The sequence below is a fragment of the Scyliorhinus canicula genome, chromosome 18 (genome assembly GCF_902713615.1).
Source record: "Scyliorhinus canicula chromosome 18, sScyCan1.1, whole genome shotgun sequence".
Taxonomy (NCBI): domain Eukaryota; kingdom Metazoa; phylum Chordata; class Chondrichthyes; order Carcharhiniformes; family Scyliorhinidae; genus Scyliorhinus; species Scyliorhinus canicula.
Genome location: NC_052163.1, coordinates 5,595,571 through 5,619,549, shown reverse-complemented (window position 1 = coordinate 5,619,549; position 23,979 = coordinate 5,595,571). Strand labels below are relative to the sequence as shown.

Sequence of the window (23,979 nt, the reverse complement as noted above, 5' to 3'; positions counted from 1 at the left end):
TTGAACCAATAATCATCTGATTCAGAAACGAGAGTGATAGCCGAGCAATTCATGTTATAGTTGTATAGAACCTTGGTATGGCCGCACTTGGAATACGCAACACAATTGTGGTCGCCACACCACCAGAAGGATGTGGAGGCTTTGGAGAGGGTGCAGAGGAATTTTACCAGGATGTTGCCTGGCCTGGAGGGTGTTAGTTTACAAAGAGGCTGAATAGATTCGGACTGCTATCATTAGAATGACGGAGGTTGAGGGATGACCTGATAAGAGGTCTACAAGTTTATAAGGGTCATGGATAGAGTGGATGGGCAGGCACGCTTTCCCAGGGCGGAGGGGTCAGTCACTAGGGGGCATAGGTTTATGGTCCATGGCAAAGTTTAGAGGAGATGGGCGAGGCAGGTTTTTTTTAACGCAGAGGGTGGCGAGTGCCTGGAACATGTTGCCAGGGGAGGTTGTGGAAGCGGATACGCGTTCAAAAGGCATCTCGACAAATACATGGATAGGATGGGTATAGAGGGATATGCCAAAGAACAAAGAAAAAACAATACAGCACAGGAACAGGACCTTCAGGCCAAGAAGTCTCTGTTGGCTCTCTAGAAGAGCAATTTACCACGTCCCACATTTTCCCCTTGGCCTTTTTCCATTTCAGATAATAATCCAATTCTCTTTTGAAGGCCAATATTAGACCGTAAGACCTTGGAGCAGAAGTGGGCCATTCAGCCCATTGAGTTTGCTTCACCATTCAATGAGACCATGGCTGATCTGATATAATCCTCAACTCCACTTTCCCGCCTTATCCCATAACATTGAATCTGCCCCCACCACACACTCAGGCAGAATATTCTACACCTTAACCATACAGCATGTAAAAAAAGGTTTCCCTTGCTTCTTTTACCATTCACTTTAAACTGGTGCCCTCTGCTTCTTGAATTTTCTACCAAGAGGAACAGTTTCTCCCAATCTACTCTGTCCAACCCCTCTATGAAAACCTCTATCCAATCTCCTCAAACTTCTCTTCTGTAGGGAGAAGAGCCCAGCTTCTCCAATCTAGCCACATGGCTCAACGTTCCTCACCCCTGGAAACATTCTCATGAATCATTTCTACATCCTCTCGAATGTCTTCACATCCTTCCTAAAGTGTGGCTCCCCAAATTTGACACAGTACTGGATTTAAGGTCAAACTAGGTTTTACAGTTACGTAATAACCTGTACTCTGTGACCCTATTTATAAAGCAGAGGATCCCACATTGTTTGTTAACCACTTTCTCATAGAAGCATAGAAAATAGGAGCAGGTGGAGGCCATTCGGCCCTTCGAGCTTGCTCCGCCATTCATGCCACCAGCAACGATTTGTGAAATTACCCACAGTCCCTCTTCTTCTTCACCCTCCCCCCTTTAAAAAAAAAAAATTCCCTCTTCTTGCTTTTCCTACCAAAATAAAACACTTCACATCTTTGCATTAAATTTTATTTGCCACTAGTCCACTCATTCCACCAGCCTACCTCCTCTGGAGGTTTATCACCACCTTCAATGAAATGAAAATTGCTTATTGTCACGAGTAGGCTTCAAATGAAGTTACTGTGAAACGCCCCTAGTCGCCACATTCCGGCGCCTGTTCGGGAAGGCTGTTACGGGAATTGAACCGTGCTGCTGGCCTCCTTTCAAAGCCAGCGATTTAGCCCTGTGCTAAACAGCCCCTAATTTCAATCAACTGAAATCAATTAAGCTTAATCAATTCAAATGTCGATCTTTAAAATTTCTCTACTCGGGAACATTTTATCTCTACTTTAATATTTTAAAAAAGAAGCCTTTTTTAATAAAGAACTCCAACCACATTTTGTAACGTCATTCTACCTGGGCCGATTTCAAGTCCAGTTATGAAAGGACAATATTCAATGGAGCACATACACCCTTTGGCGCTACATTTTTAGTTCTGCATGAATTTGCACACATTACTGGTTACATAACAATAAACCTCATTCAAAGTAACATTATTTCAGGGCAGCACAGTGGCCTAGTGGTTAGCACAGCTGCCTCACGGTGCCGAGGTCCCAGGTTCGATCCCGGCTCTGGGCCACTGTCCATATGGAGTTTGCACATTCTCCCCGTGTCTGCGTGGGTTTCGTCCCCACAACTCAAAAATGTGCAGAGTAGGTGGATTGGCCATACTAAATTGCCCCTTAATTAGAAAAAATAATTGGGTACTCTAAATTTTTTTTTTTTTTTTTTTTAAAAGTAACATTATTTCAGAAAACACAAACACCTGGTTGCTCCTGGGAGTAAACTCCGCGTTCTCGTCCATTCTCTCTGCTTTCGCGTTACTTTTTGACCGAGTGATTCGTATAAACTTCATTCTGAAAAGCCAGCACATAAAATATGGTGAAAATCTCATTCACATTACAAATTTACACTGCAAGCCAATTATCCTAGTTAGTGTACAAGATTAACATTAAAAACCACAGTGCAGAATTAAGTCGGCAACAGGTCTGTGCCTCTTTATGCTCCACCCAAGTCTCCTCACACCGTACTTCATCAACGTATCTTTCCGTTCCTTTCTTCCCCATTCACTTATCTATCTTCCTTTAAACGTATCTGTTATTCACCCCAACTACTTCATGTAGTATCATGTTACACATTCTGAGCAAAGGTTGATTTGTAAAAGTTTAGAATACACACATGGTATTCCAATCATGTATGGACATATAAGCCACTTGCCCAGTGATGCACAAGTTTAATGTGGACCTTATTGGGTGCACAAACATATCCCTCAACCCCCGGTTTGTATTCTATTAGATCTGTACCTTGACTCCCACTTTTGTTTTACATTCCTCAAAACCTTTATCCAATAAAAATCCATTGCCCTCAGTCTCAGAGAATATCATTTGACCCAGAGTTTACCTGTTCCATATGCAGATTAATCTGTTTAAGACATATTGTGAACCAATCAATGCAGCACCATATTACAAGTTCTACCCTCTTCTACCCCTCCACCACCCCATCACAAACTGTGAGTAACCCTGCTGCAAAGTCTGTGCATAGCACCAATAAAGGTAGAATAAGCGTCTTATCCATACGTCCAATGTCTTAACTTCTTCCATCAGGCAGGAGATAAACTCTGAGAACACACACACACAAATAGACTCAAAAACAGCTTCTTCCCCAGTTGCCAGACTCCTAAATGACCCTCTTATGGACTGACCTCATTAACACTACACCCCTGTATGCTTCACCCGATGACGGTGTTTATGTAGTTACACTGTATACCTTGTGTTACCCTATTATGTATTTTCTTTTATTTCCTTTTCTTCCCATGTACTTAATGATCTGCTGAGCAGCTCACAGAAAAATACTTTTCACTGTACCTTGGTACACGCTACAATAAACAAAATCCAAGTTCACTCTGAGGTAACTGCACCAGAGCATGGGTCACCGTTCACAGAGAAGAAAACGGTGTTTAAAAAACCCCAAACATGAAGAGAGAACGAACCTACACTTTCAACTTCTCTGCAGTTGGTTACAAATACTTGTTTATAGGGACCTCTTCAACTTCTAGCAGGGAATGAACCAAAATGTTCCCCCCTTAATTGGAACTGTTTAAACACTTAAAAAAAAATCAGGAGCGTATCATAGTAAGTAATACAATAACATGCCAAAACAAACCAGCAAAGAACAGTAAGCTTTGAATGCACGTTCAGATGGGTTTTAGCACAAGTTTAGTGTAAGTTGCAGGTGTTTGTCTCCAGGTCACCTAAAGTATTCAATCATATGGGAGTGCAAGAACATTACAACTCAGGGACAGTAATGCAAATCTGAACTAATGATTTACCAGCAATGGACCCATTCACTTGCTTCCCATGTCTCTTAATAGCTTATCCCTGTTGAGCGTTTAATGTGTCCATTTTTAACTACGCTCATGTTTTAATTACTGTAGGGCTAGAAATTTTTCCTGGTTAGAATTCAGTATCCCCAGGATCGTTTAGCATACAGATACCCGTACAGTCTAATATACTCAAAATTGCTCAGCTTTAATGCTCTTACTATTAGACTTGCACAAGGCTCTCAATTCACCCCCTCAAATTCATCCGAGCACCACCACAACTGTAACAGCTCTGTAAGCACCAATTGACCAAAAGACAAACCCCAGAATTAGGGATTTCACCACAATTTAGGTGGGTGCATGCATGAAAACTGTGTTTGTACACACAACTGCCACTGCAATACACTGCATCATTGTATAATATTGGAATTTATAAACATATAAACTAATTTTCCATCTCCGCCCTCATACAATGAGCAGTTCAAAGTAATTTCCCCATTTCATAAAATACAACCCGTGATTTTCTCCACGTATTTAGGAAGATAAGAAAATATACTGGCATGTGTGCATGCAACTTAGAGTGCTCAAAAGGAAAGGGCTACAGTAATTTCCACTAGCTGTGGATTGCAAAATAAACTCCATCATATAATCTTCGATCAATAATTATAGTAGCCTCATGTTCTCATAGCTGCCTCCTTCCATGTACATCCTGCCCCACCACTTTCCATATTACCACTCACATGCCTATTTGGAAAATCTTCCACCCATTAAGCTTTAAATTCTAATGGGCTGCAACAAAATGCAGCTAAGGCCATATGATCAGTGAATGTCTGCAGCTGGTCAAAAAATAAATAAACTGTTTATCAAATGTAGCAGATTTTACACTTGGGTGTAAAAGATAAATAGATCAATCAAGGAGTCACATCCAACACTGCAACTGTGTAGAGACTTGAAATGCACATTACCTGATTGGACTTTTGTTACAGGTCATAGGAATCATTTCTGCTTTGTAGATGCTATTTTCTCCAGAAGACCAACGTGTCAATTTTGGGGTGGTCCTACGGGCTGGGACACCCAGGCAATCCACGCCAATGGCTTTATCTGGTGTGAGGGAACAGTCCAGATCATCTCTTTGCTGTCTAAGGCTCCTCCGTGTAATTCTACAGGTTTCACTTGATCGAGTCGTTGCTGGATCAAAGGGTTTGGAGTCTCTTGATTCTTCAGTTGTCTCATCGCATGTTTTCAGATCAGGATCAATATCCTCTCCTGTTACTGCACAGTCATCTGGACTTTTACATTCTGCTTTCCGAACCTTTCTGCGTTTTAACTTTTTATTCTTTTTCGCGGTTGCTCCAGACTCACTTTTTTCTGTCCTAGAATCTTGACTGCCTTTGCTGGACATCTCAGCTTTTGTAACCTGGGCACATTCCTCCTTTCCCTTCTCCACACTGGGCTCTTCGACACCTTCAGTTGCTTGACCTGGCATTAAACCTTCCTTTGGGGTCTTTGGTTTCTGCGCCGCCTTCTTGAGCCCAATTTTTGCTGCATCTGAAGAGAGCGGTCGTCTGAAAGCATTCATAAACTGCTCCCGTTCAGCTCGACTACACTTAACCTTCACAGGACTCTTGTCGGTGGCATCCAATACCGACAATTCCAACTCCTCCTCCGCTATCACCACATTGGATCTCCTTGCAGGAGCTGGATCAGTGCTCTCGACAGGATGCGGGCTCACCGGCTGGATTTCAACTGCTTCGCTTTCGGAGTCCGCTTTCTTCCTCAAAAAGATTGACGCTATTTTTTTCTTTTTCAATTTGGAATTTTGAGCTGAGGTAGATGTAGGACTAGAGTGAATCTGAACGTGGACAGTCATTGTTTTAGGAGAGATTGACTGAGGAGCAGCTGAACTAATGTCTTCTGTCAAATTGGGAAGTTTGTTACTTTCCTCGATTATCTCACAGTCATCATCCCCTGCTGCTTTTTCAGCTGAAGACTCCTCGGATTCTTGGTTCTTTATAAAGTCTTCAAATGACACAGTAACAGTACTGTCATTCATCTGACAAGTCTCGTCAGCTGTTGTATCCAAACTTGTCTCACTGAGACACATTCTTACACTTTCAACAACCACAGGAATAGTAGTCCCTTGAGTATCTGGCTTTTCAACCCCCCTTTCACAGCAATCATCTGTTGCCTCAGGCTCAACATCTGATTGTCTTGAGGGATCTTTGCTATTTCCTGCAATCTTTCTTTTTCGTGTTTTCTTCGAGATTTTTCTACTTGAACGACTGACGGGTTTTTTGCAGCTTTTCTTTCTGTTCCCTGCTTTTGTCCTCCTTCGTACAGTGTTGGAATCCACAAAAACACTGTTCTCATTCTCTTCAAATAGTTCTTGGCTTTCTGCGCAAAGCTGAGCAATCAGTGCAGCTGTATCACTCCCAAGAACTCCAACACCCGATCTCACACCACATGCCTCTGCTACACTTGAGTTACTCGTGTCACTGATTTCAGCTACTTCATGACATTCATTTAATTTCTGGCTGAAGTTAATTCTTCTACTGAGCCTTTTCCCCTTTGATGTTTGGTACTTCCCCTCAGAGACCATCGATGATTCTTTATTCCAGTTCATCACAGCTGAATTCTTTCCTTCAGATTCACCAGACACATTCGAAGCAAAGTTTCGTCCACTTGGAGTTTTCTTGAAGTAATCCATTATGTTGTTGGATTTGGGTGATGGAGAGGCAGTGTCAATGGATTTTGACAACGGTGAAAAGTAGCTTGTGATTGTGTTTGCGGAGGAATCCTCTGCATCTTTTTTCGGCTTCTTACACGGCTGTAAAACAAACGACGTGACTTTTAAAAAATAAGTGATATTAGTGACTGTAACACAAGTACTGCCCATTTAATCATTAAGCTGCACTGGGTTGCCAATAAATGTCTTGTCTGGTACATTGGATAATGAGAACTCCAGCACTCTCGGTTCATTTCTCATCACCGACTCCAGTATTTGGATCAGCAAAGTAACACGTGAAACCATGTAAACTAAGTGAATGACAGACGACATTAGCAACTGTTAGTGCTCCTGTGCTTTCAGAACCGTCGAGTGCATGGAATTCCAGAAAAATGCAAGAGTGGTTTGAAAAACAACAATTCCAAATGCTCTCACCTCGTCATATTCCTCCACCGTCCCAGCCATGGCAATGATCCCAACCATGTCAGCAATCTCTACCCTCCTGGGCATTCAGAAAGAAACCTGCGAAGGGACGGGCAGAGCACGTTACACCAGAGAAACTCTTATTGGCAATCACACAAATTGGGTTTCCTTGGCCAGTGTTAAGGGTGGAATTAAAATCCATCTTCACCCAGGGGGAAGTAGGGGACCCCATTTCAGACTAAGCCCAGTCTAATTTCAGACTAATACCCCCCCAAATTCAAAGCCCCCCACACACACACTCGCCTTTAGGACACTTGGGGTGGAAGGCTATGCAGCCACATTTCGCTGCTCCCTCCTTCTTTGCCCCTAACAAGAGCGGGGCCCTCAGCCTGAGGAACCTCCTCAAGATGAAGTGCCGCCAGCTACTCGCGTTCGTTTAAATTTACGCCTCATGTCCGACGGTTTTAAAACCAAGCTCCCGATTGACGAGTCCGCTTTGTCCTCTCCCCTCTCCCCCCGGTCGTCTTGAGCTGTATGTGGTTTTTCTTCCCCCCCTCTGGAAGCCCCGGAGAACCGGGAGGAGGGGGAGGGGGAAAATCCTCTTTCAAACGGGCGCCCGAACCAGACAGAAATGGCGCCAATTCGCCCTGACCTTTGCCCCGCCGCCCGGCCGGCCAATCGCAGGGCCGCCCGGCGCGTGCCCGTCAATGGCGGCCCTGGCCCCGCCCCCCGCCCTCCGGATCGGCCCCGCCTCCCCTCCCCACTGGTCCCGGGCGACTGTCAGTCATCCTGCCCCGGCCCCTAGGCCCCGCCTCCCCTCCCCGCAGGTCCCGGGAGGCCGTCAGTCATCCTGCCCCGCCCCCTCGGCCCCGCCTCCCCTTCCAGCTGGTCCCGCAAGGCCGTCAATCATCCAGCCCCGCCCCCTCGACCCCGCCTCCCCTCCCCGGTGGCCCCGGGCGACCGTCAGCCATCCTGCCCCGCCCCCTAGGCCCCGCCTCCCCCCGCTGGCCCCGGGAGGCCGTCAGTCATCTTGCCCCGCCCCCTAGACCCCGCCTCCCCTCCCAGCTGGTCCCGGGAGGCCGTCAGTCATCCTGCCCCGCCCCCCCACCGGCACGGCCCCGCTTTCTCCGCTGGCCGATTGGTCTTAGCTGACCATCAATCAGCCTGCCCCGCCCCACATGGGCCCCGCCCCGAACCCCGACGGCTGATTGGTTCCGGGCGGCCGTCAATCCCCGCCTTTGGCTCAGCCCGGCCCCGCCTTCCCCGGCTCCCGATTGGTCCCGGGCGGCGGTCAATCACCCACCCCCACCTCCCGATTGGCCCGGAGAGGCCGTCAATCATCGAGCCCCGCCCCGCCTGACTGACGGACGCTGGGCCGGGCTGAGGCGGTCGATGTTTGGGCCTCGGGCCTGATCCTGTCAGACGGTCTGACTGGAGTCCGCTCTCCCTCCCCATGTCCCGCTGGGCCTGACTGCGCTCTGAGCGGTAAGTCTGAATGTTGAAGGTTGGGTAAGGTTTGGGGGGTCGGGGCCCATCTGCTCCCAGCCGCTTCCCGCGCCCCTCACTCCCCCGGGAGGAAGCAGCTCGCTGGGCCGGGGGCCGGGGCTGCAGCTGGGCCGGGGCCGGGGTCGGGGGTCGGGGGCCGGGGGCCGGGGGTCGGGGGCCGGGGCTGCAAACCCCGGGAGGCATTTCTGTGAGAAATTCCTAACCCCTGGGACCGTTGCACTTGTTTGAAAAGTTGCGCCTCCCGCCTGGGCTTTAAAGGGACCGCTTTCCAGACAAATTCTTAGTTTAAAAAAAACTTTATTGAGGGTTTCTGCTTTGCAAAGGCAGGCAGTCAGTCACTGCCTTAATGTGACTCTCCTCTGGGGGTTGGTTCTCAGTGCCCTCCTTGCCCAGTGTTTAATGTGACTCTCCTCCTCTGGGGGTTGGCACTCAGTGCCCTCCTTGCCCAGCGTTTAATGTGACTCTCCTCCTCTGGGGGTTGGCACTCAGTGCCCTCCTTGCCCAGCGTTTAATGTGACTCCTCCTCTGGGGGTTGGCACTCAGTGCCCTCCTTGCCCAGTGTTTAATGTGACTCCTCCTCTGGGGGTTGGCACTCAGTGCCCTCCTTGCCCAGTGTTTAATGTGACTCCTCCTCTGGGGGTTTGCACTCAGTGCCCTCCTTGCCCAGCGTTTAATGTGACTCTCCTCCTCTGGGGGTTGGCACTCAGTGCCCTCCTTGCCCAGCGTTTAATGTGACTCCTCCTCTGGGGGTTGGCACTCAGTGCCCTCCTTGCCCAGTGTTTAATGTGACTCCTCCTCTGGGGGTTGGCACTCAGTGCCCTCCTTGCCCAGTGTTTAATGTGACTCCTCCTCTGGGGGTTTGCACTCAGTGCCACTCCTTGCCCAGTGCATCTGGAAATGAGTGAAATGCTGCTGGATTTTGTCATGAGCAGCCACTCCTCCCCACTGGCATTTAGGGTTGGGAGTGGAGGGGTTGGAAATGTGCCTCTTGCTGTCTGCCCTGCATGTGTTCCTCTTCTTCTTGTGTCATTTACTGGGGTCCCTTGGTAAGGCTACCCACAGCAACAGTGACCCAGAGGGGGTGAGGTCCCACCAGGGGGGACGGGGACGGTGAAAAGGTAGGTCATCTTCCCTCCAGTTGCTCTGTGAAGCTAAATAAGGAAACACACCAACTAAAGTCCTGTGTTGGAACCAGAGTACTGAAAATTAAGAATGCCTTGCAGTTGCCAGAATCATACATGGTGACATAACTGCAGATGGCCAAGGCAGATTCAAGCTACGTGGGAGTTCTTCACTTGAGTGTTAAAAAAATTACTGTGTAGTCTCTCAATATTCCCTGAAGAAAGAAATCTGGAAGGTTCGACTGACATCATGGTACTTTTTTTTTCTATTATCTTTTCTATACTCTTGGATTTTCCCCTCTCTGCCAACATGAATTCTAACTGATTTGCAATCGACTGTGACTTTCTCGAGTGCCTCTTTCTCCCACCACTCAATGCACTGATCCGTGTCAGATTGGCTCCAGTATTGGCCTATATTTTGTGTGCAGGTACAAATAGAGTTGAGATGCTGGTTTTTTTTTAATAAACATTTTATTAAGGTATTTCTTTTTGGCATTGTAACAGCAGCAATATAAACAATGTACATGAGAATATAAACATAATGCAAATACCACCTCCCTCCCCAACAGGTCCCACCATTAATTAACCCCCTAATCTAAGCCAACCTAACCCCCTCCCCCCTCTGCTGGCGATTAATTTTCTGCGAAGAAGTCGATGAATGGTTGCCACCTCCGGCCAAACCCTAACAGTGACCCTCTCAAGGCGAACTTCATTTTCTCCACGTAGAGAAAGTTAGCCATGTCCGATAGCCAGGTCTCCAACTTCGGGGGCTTTGAGTCCCTCCAAGCTAATTGTATCCGGGAAGCAAAGGCCAGAACGTCTGCCTCTCTCCTCCTGGATTTCTGGATCTTTCGACACCCCGAAAATCATCACCTTTGGACCCATTGCCACCCTCGTTTTTAATACCTTGGACATGACCTCACCAAACCCCTGCCAAAATCCCCAAAGATTTGGACATGCCCAGAACATGTGGACATGGTTCGCTGGTCCTCCCGCACATTTTGCGCACCTGTCCTCCACCCCAAAGAATCTGCTCATCCGGGCCACTGTCATGTGAGCCTGGTGAACGACCTTGAATTGAATTGGGCTGAGCCTGGCAGAGGTTGTGGTCGCGTTGACCCTACTCAATGCGTCCGCCCAAAGGCCCTCCTCTATCTCTCCCCCCAGCACCTCCTCCCACTTTCACTTCAGCTCCTCGATCTGCATCTCCTCTGACCCCATAAGTTCCTTGTAAATGTTAGAGACGCTCCCCTCTCCTACCCATCTTCTGGAAACTATCCTGTTCTGAATCCCCCTTAGCGGCAGGAGTGGCAAGGTTGATACTGTCTACGCAGAAAGTCCTGCACCTGCAGATATCTAAATTTGTTTTCCCTCTCCAATGTAAACTTCTCCTCCAGCGCCCTCATACTTGGAAAGCTCCACTCTATAAACAAGTCCCCCATCCTCTCAATCCCAGCTCTCCACCATATTCGGAACCCCCCCCATCCATACTCCCCAGGGTAAACCGGTGATCTCCGCAGATTGGGGACCAGACTGATGCTCCCACTGCCCCCACATATCTCCTCCATTGCCCCCAGACTCTCAGAGCCGCCGCCACCACTGGGCTGGTGGAGTAGTTGAGATGCTGCTTAACTGTATGGTGCACTTCAGCCAAGTTTATTGGATTAAAGGATTTCTGGCTAGGTCAGTGTTTATTGCCCATTCCTAATCGGCTCTGAGAATTGTTCTGTGATGGGTGTCTGTCGAGTACGTTAGTGGTCAGGTTACTGAACTAGTAATCCAGAAGCCTGGTCTAATAAAAATCAAGACATGAGTTCAAATCCCACAACAGTGAATATGAAACTATCAGATTATAATTAACAACCTATTTGAAACATCAGCACTTGCAAGTTCCCCTCCAAATCACTGCTTCCTGACTTTGAACTGTCGCTCATCATTCACTGTCGCTGGGTCAAAATCCTGAAACTCTGTCCATAACAGCACTGTGCATGTACCTACACCACATGGACTGCAGAGGTTCAGGAATGCAGCTCATCGCCACCTTCTGAAGCACAGTTAGGGATGAACACTAAATGCTGGCCTAGCCGGCAACACCTACATCCCATGACTGGATAACAAAAAACTATCTCAGTTGGTAGAGAGAGGATGAAAACTATCAGCTCTCATCCTGCATCTGGTCATTAACCAGTGACGTGTAAAGGACGCATGTGTGGGCGTCTGATGAGAATAGGACCTGAGCTTTGATGCCCTTTGTGGTTGAATATAGTTGCAAGCACCTGTTGTAGATGAAAATGGCTGAGATACAAGTGTGAACTTGAGCACCATGAAACTATACATGCCAGGGTGAGTCAGCACCTAGTGATAGTGGTAGGCGAGTGACAAGTTAGTTTGTCAATCTTTCTTTCATGAACGTCCCTTTTTAAAATATAGGGAAAGAGTTAGCGTACTGTTAATGCACTTTATAATCTCCGTTATCATTCACTAAGTACAGAACCAAGACCTGTAGAGCAGAAGGAATTTTATATAATTATGAAGGGCTGAAAATTGCAGTATGAATGTGTAAGACGTATGCCAACGGTATGCTGGATTCTGCTTGGAAACAGGAAGACCCTGTGTGGACTTGTGGTTTTCATTGAAATTGGGCAACAAATTGTGTTACACACTTTACATGTAGAAATGCACACTAGATACTGCTGGTGCCATGTTTTGTCAAATCACATGCCTAAACATCGATTCAATTGTGGGCACAAATCCTCGCCTCACTACGTGGTAGATGCACAATTGTACCTGTTTAATCACTTGCATATTTGTTTAATTGTGTTCGCCAGTATCTTCGCATCCACGTCCAATAGAGAAATGGGCCTGTATGACTCTCACTCTATCGGATCCTCCTTTTGAGATGGATGCCTGCCCCATCGTCTCCGGCAATGCACCTCTAACCATCGCATCTTCAAACATTTCTACCATTAGTGGTGCCAACTTATCCTTTCAATTTTTTGTAGTAATCCACCGGGAACCCGTCCAGCCCCAGCGCCTTACCCGATGCATCTTCCTATTGCTGCCTGTTCTTCTTCCACCACCGCAGGTTCCTCTAGTCCTGCCCTCTCCTCCTCCCCCACCTTGGGACACGCCAGTCGCTCCAGGAACAACTACTTATCTGACATATCCTCCAGCGTCTCCAACTTATCTCAAGTCTTCAAAAGCCTTATTCACCTGCTCCGGTACCACTACCAGCCCATGTGCCCTGTCCCTAATATCCACAATCTCCCTCCCTGTGGACGGAGCTGGACTTCTCTCCATACTCGATAGAAGATCAACCTGCCTGTAACTCCTTTCCCCACACCAAAACTCCTGGTTCCGGATCCTCTGCATATCTCCCAGCCAGCACTTTCGCCGGGTAGACCACACCAAACCGCATATTGCATTGATACAATGGCACATTAGCCCAACCGAAGGCCGCCTGTCTCCTCACCAGCTCCATTGTAAGATCCTGGTATATACAGTTACCTTCCCTCTTCACCACCTACTTCTACTTCACCCACCTCAGCACCTTCTCCTTTACCTGTCCAATTCATAGTGGGAGGGGTCCTCCCCTTCCCCCATCAGTTTCACGAGCATCTCAACAAAGTACTCTGTACTCTCTGCCACCTTCCGCAGCTCCTCACCCATCAAGGTGAACTGGCCGCTGTGCTGCGACAGTGCTTTCTCCACCTCCTTCATCTTCTCTCTTTGCCCCTGCACCGCCGTCGAATTCTTCACCGACGCCTCTTTCATCAGGGCAAGAGTCTCACCTACCCATTTCTTAAGCGAGGTCACCATCTCTGTCCGATGCCTGTCGAAGTGTTTTGAAAACAGCCGCTCAAACTCCTCGGCCATCGCTTCGGCCATCTTTTCCACTGTGATGGATGAGCCCTCACCCGCCACCTTTTCTCCCGCTGAACTCCTCACTAGGATGAGTGTGGACTTTTGCTCACTCCCTTGTTCCATGGGTTCTTTTTTCCGGTTTTTGACATCCTTGAAATGCTTCAGACCTTCCCATAACTTCTCACATAAAATTTCCCCCCCCCAAAATCTGTGCGTAAAGTGCCTAAAAAAGACAACTCTGGCAGGAGCCACCAAACATGCAACCTCAACCTACATGTCACAACCGGACGTCCGTCACATTGTGTAATTTCAAGAAGGAATTAGATATAGCTCTTGGGGCTAAAGGGATCAATGGACATGGGGGAAGGTGGCCTCAGGGCATTGAACTTGATGATCAGCCATGATAATGAATGGTGGAGCAGGCTCGAAGGGCCGAATGGCCTTCTCTTGCTTCTAAATATCTATGTATGTTTCCATGTCTGTGGTATTAGCATGTAACTTAAACCTAATTGCTGTGTGAATCAAAACAAGTTGAACTGAAGTACCAATTAGAAAGGTACATTGCACCAGGAAATCTGCATCTCATTTTCAAAGAGTCACATATTAGATTCAGTACATCACAATATGAATCTTCGTGTGCTGGGAAATGTATTTCTGTTTGTCGTAGGCTTCTCCTAGGAGTTATTGCATGTGATTAAGGAGACAAATGCCTGAGGTTGCAATATCTAATGGATAGATTGAGCATCAGTGGGTCTATTGGCCTTTCTTATCCTCTGTGACTTTACATACTAGAGTTTCTAAAAGGGTCTTTTTTGGATTGTAAACTCCACTTGTATTTATTATAAAGTTTTTAAAAAATAAATTTAGATTACCCAATTGTTTTTTCCAATTAAGGGGCAATTTAGTGCAGCCAATCCACCTACTCTGCACATTTTTGGGTTGTGGGGGCGAAGCCCACGCAGACCCGGGGAGAATGTGCAAACTCCACACGGACAGTGACCCAGAGCCGGGATCGAACCTGGGACCTCAGCGCCGTGAGGCAGTTGTGCTAACCACTAGGCCACTGTGCTGCCCTGTATTTATTATAAAGTTAGAATCTTTTGTAAATATGCTGTGCATCAATGAAGGAGCTAGAGAGTCCAGTTTGATGGGCAGAATGGCCTAGACTTGTTATTAACGATTCATATGAAAGAACCCAATTGTATTTTTTTTGGTTAAATGGTGATTGGCCCACAGAGCATTTTATGTTCTTATTTCATACTTAAGGCACGGTGGGTAACACTGTTGCTTCACAGCTCCAGGGTCCCAGATTCAATTCTCGACTTGGGTCGCTGTCTGTGCGGAGTCTGCACGTTCTCCCCGTGTCTGCGTGGGTTTCCTCCGGGTGCTCCAGTTTCCTCCCACAGGTCCCGAAAGACGTGCTGTTAGGTAATTTGGACGTCCTGAATTCTCTCTCCGTGTACCCGAACAGATGCCGGAGTGGTGGCAACTAGGGGCTTTTCACAGTAACTTCATTGCAGTGTTAATGTAAGCTTACTTGTGACAATAAAGTTTATTATTATTATTTTAAAAGCACCAAGCTTTTAGTTTATTAGCATCATTTTATAAAGCTCTATGGTATATGGGCAAAACCTGGTCACCCTTTCTATAATAATAATCTTTATTTCTGGCCCCTAGTCGCCGCACTCCGGCTCCTGTTTGGGTACACGGAGGGCAAATTCATTCTCAATGTTATGCTTGGGAGAAACATTTTGCAAGTTACTGGATTACAACTTGCGCTTCATAAAACTTGGTTTTGCAAAATTTTCCTCAATATTAATAAGAAAAGCCACATTAATTTTGTCACATTATAGATGTTGGGCGTACCATCAGGGACACCGTGCATTTATTGGCTAGCTTTATTGATTGAATATGTAACTTTTTTTAAAGAGTTCCAGTAGTTTGGTGAATTGATTAAGGAAGTTCTCCCCGCCCCTCCACCCTCGATGTGAGTATTGCAGATGTGTTTGTGGTGGCGGCAGAGACCTTCATAACATTTGAGAGTAAACTAGAAATGCACTTGCAATGCCAAGGCTATGGGCCAAGTCCTGGAAAATGGGATTAGAATATTTATGTGGTTGTTTTTGACTGGCGCTGACACAACTGGGCCGAAGGGCCTTTTCTGTGCTGTAGAATTGACCTTTATCTCTCTATTTGGTTAGTAACTCCTGATGGTTTCTGGTGATTGTTGAAGCTGATTTTTGTTTTGCGCAATAGTGAGATTTCAAAGTTGGTATACTGTGCCCATAAAAGGGGTGTGTGAAAATAGAGTGTGGAGTAAATTATTTACTGACATTAGAGCAGGTTTTTTGGTCCACCCTATCTATGTCCCTCAATTTTATACACCTCAATCAGGTGTCCTCCCCCAGCCTTCTCTGCCCCAGGGAGAACAATCCCAGACTATCCAGTCTCTCTTGATAGCTGAAACGATTCAGCCCATGCAACATCCTGGAATGTCCTCTGCACCCTCTCCAGTGCAATCGCTTCCTTTCTATCATGTGGGGCCTAATCACCGTTTTACTGAGCTCCCAAGTAACCTCACTGCTCTTTCTCCAATGCCTCAGTTAATAAAGGCAAGAATCCCATAGATCTTAACCACCTTTTCTACCTGCCCTGCTGTCTACAGAGATCTGTGAACACCAAAGTCCCTTTGATCTTTTGTATTCCCTAGGGTCTGACCATTCATTGTGTATTTCCCTTGCCTTAGTCCTCCCAAAATGCATTACCTCACACTTTTCATGGTTAAATTCCATTTACCACTCTTTTGCCCAATGTAACCAAACTATTTGTATCGTCCTGTAAACTGGGGCCTTGCTCCTCACCATTTACCCCACCACCAATTTTTGCGTCATCTGCAAACTTCTATATTCGTATCCAGATCACTACAAAAAAACAAGGGACCTCACAGTCCCTTGTGGAACACCACCTGACACAGGCTTCCATCACCCTCTCCCTTCTGCCAATAAGCCAGTTTTGGATTCAGTTTGCCAAATTGCCCGGGATCACATGGAGTCTTGCCTTCTTCATCAGCCTCCCATGTGGGACCTTATCAAAAGCCTTACCATAGTCCATATAGACTACATCAACTGCACTACCGTCATCTACACACTTAGTCACCGCCTCAAAAATTCAATCAAGTTTGTAAGACATGATCTCCCTTTGACAAAGCAAGCTGATTATCCTTAGAACATAAGAACTAGGAGCAGGAGTAGGCCATCTGGTCCCTCAAGCCTGCTCCGCCCTTCAATTAGATCTTGGCTGATCTTTTGTGGACTCAGCTCCACTTTCCGGCCCGAACACCATAACCCTTAATCCCTTTATTCTTCAAAAGACTATCTATCTTTATCTTAAAAATATTCAATGAAGGAGTCTCTACTGCTTCACTGGGCAAGGAATTCCATAGATTCACAACCCTTTGGGTGAAGAAGTTCCTCCTAAACTCAGTCCTAAATCTTCTCCCCCTTATTTTGAGGCTATGCCCCCTAGTTCTGCTTTCACCCGCCAGTGAAAACAACCTCCCCGCATCTATCCTATCTATTCCCTTCATAATTTTATATGTTTCTATAAGATCCCCCCTCATCCTTCTAAATTCCAACGAGTACAGTCCCAGTCTACTCAACCTCTCCTCGTAATCCAACCTCTTCAGCTCTGGGATTAACCTAGTGAATCTCCTCTGCACACCCTCCAGTGCCAGTACGTCCTTTCTCAAGTAAGGAGACCAAAACTGAACACAATACTCCAGGTGTGGCCTCACTAACACCTTTTACAATTGCAGCATAACCTCCCTAGTCTTAAACCCCATCCCTCTAGCAATGAAGGACAAAATTCCATTTGCCGCCTTAATCACCTGTTGCACCTGTACTTGATTAATCCTTGCCTCTCCCAAGTGGAAATTAATTCTGTCCCTCAGACTTTTTTTCCAGTAGTTTCCCTACCACTGAAGTTAAGCTCACTGGCCTGTAATTCCCTGGTTTGTCCCTATTTCCCTTCTTGAATAATAGAACCACATTAGCTGTCCTCCAGTCCTCTGGCACCTCTCCTGTGGCCAGAGAAGAGTTGAACATTTTTGTTAGCGCTGCTCCAATTTCCTCCCTTGCCTCCCTTAATAACCTGGGATACATCTCATCTGGCCCTGGAGATTTATCCACTTTTAGGCCAGTTAAAGTCATTAATACCTCATCTCTCTCAGTTAAGTTGTTCAAGTAAATCACAATGCGCCTCCTGATTTCTATACCTACATCATTCTTCTCCTTGGTGAACACAGATGCAATGTACTCATTTAAAACCTCATCTATATCTTCCTGTTCCACACCCAAATTGCCACATTCATAGATCATAGAATTTACAGTGCAGAAGGACGCCATTTGGCCCATCGAGTCTGCACGGCCCTTTGGAAGAGCACCCTACCTAAGCCCACACCGCCCACCCTAACTCAGGAACCCCACCCAACATTTTTGGACACTAAGGGCAATTTAGCATGGCCAGTCCACCTAACCTGCACATCTTTGGACTGTGGGAGGAGACCCACGCAGGCACGGGGGGAAAGTGCAAACTCCAAGCCGGGAATTGAACCTGGGACCCTGGAGCTGTGAAGCAACTGTGCTAACCACTGTGCTAACGTGCCTCCCACGTTGGTTCTTAATGGGCCCTATGCTTACCCTGGTCAGCGTCCTGCCCTTGACATACTTATAAAACATCTTTGTATTTTCCTTTATTTTACCCACCACTGCTTTTTCATGTCCCCTCTTTGCTCTCCTAATTTCTTTCTTATGTAACCCCCTGCACTTTATATATTCCTCCAGGGCTTCCACTGTTTTGAGCCCTCGGTATCTGCCAGAAGCCTTCCTTTTTTTCCTTATCCAAACCTGGATATCTCTTGACATTCAGGGTTCTCTGGAGTTATTGCTCCTTCCCTTTACTATCATGGGAGCATGTTGACCCTGTACTCGCTCTATTTCCTTTTTGAATGAATCCCACTTCTCTGATGTAGATTTTCTTACAAGTAGCTGCAACCATTTAACTCTTATTTTATTGAGAACCATAATTTCCTATCTATCTTTATCTCTTTCAATAACTACCTTGAATTCGACTGAGTTATGGTCATTGTTTCCAAAATGCTCCCCCACTGAAACGTCATCCACTTGCCCGACTTCATTCCCTGACTCCAGATACAGTACCACCCCCTCCCGTGTCGGACTTTCTACGTATTGGCATAAAAAGCTCTCCTGGATGCATTTTAAGAATTCCGCCCCCTCTAAGCCTTTCACACTTCGACCTTCCCAGTTCATATTTGGGGAAGTTGAAATCCCCGACTATTATTACCCAATTTTTCTTACCATTCTCAGAGATTTTCCGACATATCTGCACTTGTATCTCCCCGTGTCTGTTGGGGGCCTATAGATAGTATACTCCCAGAAATGTGATTGTCCCCTTTTTATTACTAAGTTCTACCCCTATGGCCTCATTTGTGGAATGCACTAAGATACCATCCCTGAGTACTGCCGTGATGTTCTCCCTAATCGATAATTCAATTCCTCCTCTTTTACCTCTCCCTCTGTCACGCCTGAAACTGCTATACCCTGGGACCTTCAGCTGCCAGTTCTGCCCTTAGTTTCTGTGATTGCAATAATGTCATAATTCCATGTGCTGATCAACACGAGTTCATCAATCTTACCCATCAGGCTCCTTGCATTGAAATAAATGCAGTTTAGCCTCCCAGTCCTCCTCTGTGCCTCATCATACTCTGTCTGCCCTGCCCACTGGATTTGCCTGCTTTATCCTCCATATTTGACTCCATCTTCTCACCCACTGCACTGCTACTTTGCATCCTATTCCCGTTCCAAATTAATTTAAACCCTGTCCAGTAGCATGAACCAACCTTCCTGCTAGTTTATTTATCCCCCTCCAATTCTGGTGCAACCCATCTTTTATACGGGTCCCACTGGCCCCAGATACCCCTGTTCTACGTTCCTGTAGGGTTGTGTGGGTGTGGTTAATGCCGTGTTTGGACGTGGCTGTTTTACTGCTGATGTCTGTGCCTGGCAGGTAAGAGTGATCGCTTGATTAAAATACGAGAGCACTGAAAAAATATCAGTGAATGAGGCACAGCCTTCAGCAAGGAAGGGAAAATATTGAGTTCGGGGAAGAGAAAGATTTCCAAAGCCAGTGATCTGCTGGTGCCCATGGTCACTGAAGCAGAACCTCAGGAGAGGAGAGGGTAGAGAAATTAGCAAGGGAGAGAAAAGGGGAAGTGGAAATCAAACTACATTGCAGGGTCATAATGAGACTGTGTAGTAGACGATACAGCTGGCTGTGCCAGTCTCAAAGCAGATATGAGAGCGTGCTTTTGAGTGTATCCTGCTTTTATGTTCTCATATGTTTCCCATCAGCAATGTTTCTCGCCACTTGACGGCCTGCAAGTGAATTGTACCGAATGTTGAGGTGGTGTCAGTTGTGGCTTAAGGAACACTCTTGCCCGAGTCAAAGCGGGCTCAAGCCCCCCATCACAGACCTGAGCTCGTAATCAAGGCAGACAGTGCAGCACTGAGGGAACTTTGCACTGTCTGAGGGCGGGGGTTGCTGTCTTTTGGATGAGGCATTAATTAGAGGGCATTAATCTGTCTTTCCAGCTTGGTGTGAGAGATCTCATGGCACCATTTGCAGGAAAGCTAGTGGCCCTGGTCAATATTTATCCCTCAATCAACATTGCCAGAAACAGATTAGCTGGTCATTCACAGCATTTCTTGCTGTACACAAGATGGCAGGTTCATTTTCCAATGATGACTACACAGCACGAATACTTTATTCGCTTAGAAGTGCATTGGGACATCCAAAGATGATGAAAGGCACTTTACAAATCCAAGTTGCTTCTTTACTCTTATATTTGGCAGGAGGAAAGAGCAACGCTTGTGAAAATGACACTTTGATGAATCAGTTTGAGGAATCATTTGGCAGCTCTGAAAGAGGACTGCAGTAACTCCAAAGAAGAATTTAGGAAAAATCTTTCCACTCAGAGTTGTTAGAATACAGAATCCGCTATCGTGCGGAAAAGAAGCAGAAGAAGCAGGAGTAGACCATGAAACCTCTTGAACTTGTTTCTCCGTTCAATAAGATCACATCTGATCTTGACCCTACTGCACTTTCCTTCCTGGTTTGCCATAACTGTTGACTCCCCTGTGGTTCAAAAAACACTCTGTCTCAGCCTTGAATGTATCGAGTGGCTCAGCCTCCACTGCTTTCTGGGATAGAGAATTTCAAAGATTCATGACCCTCTTGAGAGCAGAAATTCCTCCTCCTCTCAAGTGGGAGTGCCCATATTCTGCAAATGTGCTTCCTAGTTCTAGATGGCCCCACAAAGGGAAGCACCTCTCAGCATCTATCCTGTCAAGCCTGATCAGAATCTTGTGGTTCAATAAAATCGCCCCTCATTCTTCTAAACTGCAGTGAATATAGGCCCAGCCTGCTCAACTTTTCCTCAGAAGACAACTCTTTCATCCCAGGAATCAACCTCGTGAACCTCCTCTGAACTGCCTCCAATGCAAATGTATACCTTAAATAAGGAGACTATAACCACACAGTACTCCAGATGTGGTCTCACCAATGCCCTACAGAGTTGTAGCCAGACTTCTGTACTTTTGTGCTCCATCCCCCTTGCAATAAAGGCCAACATTCCATTTGCTTTCCTAATTAGCTGCGCAAAACTTTCTAAACATGCTTCCTTGGGATGTAAGCACCACAGGTAAGCCCAGCATTTATACCCATCCCCAATTGTCCTCATGAAAGAACTCTGCTTGATTGTGTAATGATATTCAAGTGTCCTGCTACTACTAGGTGAAAATGCTGGAATATACTTTGAACAATAACAGACTTTGGACTATCTAGTCTATGGCTTCCTGCTTTCTGTCTCCCTCTTTTTTTAAATAGGGATGTTACAATTGTGTTTTTTTCTCAATCTGTTGGGACCTTTCCAGAATTTAGGGAATTTTTGAAGATTACAATCACGGCATGGTAGCACAGTGATTAACACTGTTGCTCCACAGCGCCAGGGTCCCAGGTTCGATTCCGGCTTGGGTCACTGAGGAGTCTGCACGTTCGCCCCGTGTCTGCGTGGGTTTCCTCCGGGTACTCCGGTTTCCTCCCACAAGTCCCAAAAGACGCGGCATTAGGCGAATTGGACATTCTGAATTCTCCCTCTGTGTACCCGAACAGGTGCCAGAATGTGGCAACATGGGGCTTTTCACAGTAACTTCATTGCAGTGTTAATGTAAGCCTACTTGTGACAATAAAGATTATTGTAGTACATAATGCGTCTGCTATCTCTACAGCAACTTCTTTTAAGATCTTAGGGTGCAGGCCACGTGGTCCAAAGGACTTGAGCCCATTAGATTTCCGAGAACTTATTCTTTAGTGACAATTTTTAAGTTCCTCCATTTGCCCCTAATTTTTCTATTATCGGTCAGCTTTTAGTATCTACTACTGGGGAGATAGGCACAGATTATTTATAGTCACTTGGTAGTTTAGAGAATTGAATGTTGTGGGGATGGGGAAATTGCTGTCAAAGCTTTTTGTTTCGTACTCCTAAGCACAGGGACAAGAATGACAAATTTCAAAGACGACAATTTATACTGCACAAAACAAGGTTGCTGATTGGTTGGCAAGTGGACTCTGGTCAAATCATTGTCATGGCAAATGTACTGGGGAACAGTGCATTTCCTCCAAGCTTATGTTTCAGATCAAAATAAGTCAACAAAATGGCCCAATTCTGTTTTGAGTTGCTGAAATCTTGTGTAGCGAATATCCATGCCTCATAATTTTTTGTAATAACGTTTTAAATTTTATATCCAGTTTTGTCCTTTTTTAATAATCAACTATCTCAAGGCTGTGGTTGTGTGGTTGGAACTGCTAACAACACTACTAGACTATTTCTTTTCAAATTCTTTAATAAATGAAAACTGGTTCAGCTGCAACAGGCGGAAACTTGCAGAAACCACACTTATTATCTTAGCTTATTTGCCATTCTTGCACTTCTTTATTTGGCAGTAGCATGTAATGGTGTCGCTTTCTCGAGCAGCATGCTTGGATTATCAAGTCCTTGCTCTCTTTAGAAGGCGTGCAAGGATTTATTTTCTTTTAATCCCTGACCTCCTCACTCCTGAAGATTCAGAGCAAGATTTAGTTGCAGATGACCCACCTGACTGGTTGTTCAGACCAGGAAGGTTGAAACTTCAGCCCTAGGTTTTAATGGACTCCAGGTCCTTCTGGATTTGGTTTTTGTGTGTAATTTTAAAAAATTTCTACAGTTCCGCCTCTCTTGCAATCCCTTTCCTTTTTTCTTTCTTCCAGGCATCTTCCAATTTTATCCATGTCTGTAAGGCACAGTTTTGCTGGGGGTAAGGGCCTGTTGTTTCCAGATGTATTCTGGTACCATGTGTAAGTATCTGTTGGCTATTTTATCTCAGAATGCATCGCAGCTAACCTGGATCCTTGTGAGCAGAGGCTGGAATCTTGACTGGTTTGTGTACACTCCCCAGCCACTAACACAACCATAACCATATTTAATGGCAGCACGGTAGCATAGTGGTTAGCACAATTGCTTCACAGCTCCAGGGTCCCAGGTTCGATTCCCGGCTTGGGTCATTGTGCGGAGTCTGCACGTTCTCCCCGTGTCTGCGTGGGTTTCCTCCGGGTTCTCCGGTTTCCTCCCACAGTCCAAACATGCGTAGGTAGGTGGATTGTCCGTGATAAATTGCCCTTAGTGTCCAAAATTGTCCTTAGTGTTGGGAGGGGTTACTGGGTTATGGGGTGGAAGTGCGGGCTTGGGTGTGGTGCTCTTTCTGAGAGCCGGTGCAGACTCGATGGGCTGAATGGCCTCCTTCTGTACTGTAAATTCTATGATTCTAATTTCACAAAATCAGTGGAGGAGTGGACCTGGAACTTTAGTGGTGCTTTATGGGTGGTGGACCTATCATCGGGAAGCTGATAAGTTCCTTCTAGGTTTTCAAGTAAGTGAAGGGTGTTCTCCATGAAATGGTTCTGAGTGTGAGGAAAAACGGTTTTGACCCAAATTGTGCTACAATTGATAAATATTGAAGCAGGTGTGTCTCTGTTTTGGAGCAAGATGTACAGGTGAGCCTGTATGGCAGTGTGCTTCAAAGCCGGGGGCACAACCCGCGGCGGGTGGGTCGCGGGCGGGTTTTGGGAGGGTCGCAGAGCCATTGGCCACGGCGCTCCCTATCGCGCAAGTCCCCACACAGCAGCCAGATTTTCATAGCGCCGGCTGCGGGCATGTAAAAAAAATTTGGCCGCATTGCGCGCGGGCATCCGATGCGCACCAATCATCGGGCACGCATGCACAATGCGGCCTCTATTTTTTTAAAATGGTTGCAGCTGTTTGTTTTACAAGTTCTGAAGTGATTTTATTCATTTATTCATTTAATTTTTATTTTTTTCATTTATTTTATTCATTTTATTTTTTTTACAAGTTCG

At 46.1% G+C, this 23,979-nt stretch overlaps 2 protein-coding genes across 3 annotated transcripts in view; one reads left to right on the top strand and one right to left on the bottom strand.

Moving 5' to 3' along the window:
- The window catches only part of atad5a (ATPase family AAA domain containing 5a), a 68,403-nt gene extending 60,796 nt beyond the window's left edge, over window positions 1-7,607 (bottom strand). The window contains 4 exon segments of the mRNA XM_038776927.1: window positions 2,263-2,353; window positions 4,782-6,643; window positions 6,977-7,063; window positions 7,268-7,607. Coding sequence (XP_038632855.1) covers window positions 2,263-2,353; window positions 4,782-6,643; window positions 6,977-7,051 — 2,028 coding nt within the window. The 5' untranslated portion in view covers window positions 7,052-7,063; window positions 7,268-7,607.
- Window positions 7,608-8,315: 708 nt separating this feature from the next.
- crlf3 (cytokine receptor-like factor 3) overlaps window positions 8,316-23,979 on the top strand; it is a 53,141-nt gene continuing 37,477 nt past the window's right edge. For both annotated transcript variants that reach the window (XM_038776932.1, XM_038776930.1), the window contains exon 1: window positions 8,316-8,449. The gene's annotated coding sequence lies outside the window, so the exon portion shown is untranslated. The remainder of the gene's footprint in view (window positions 8,450-23,979) is intronic.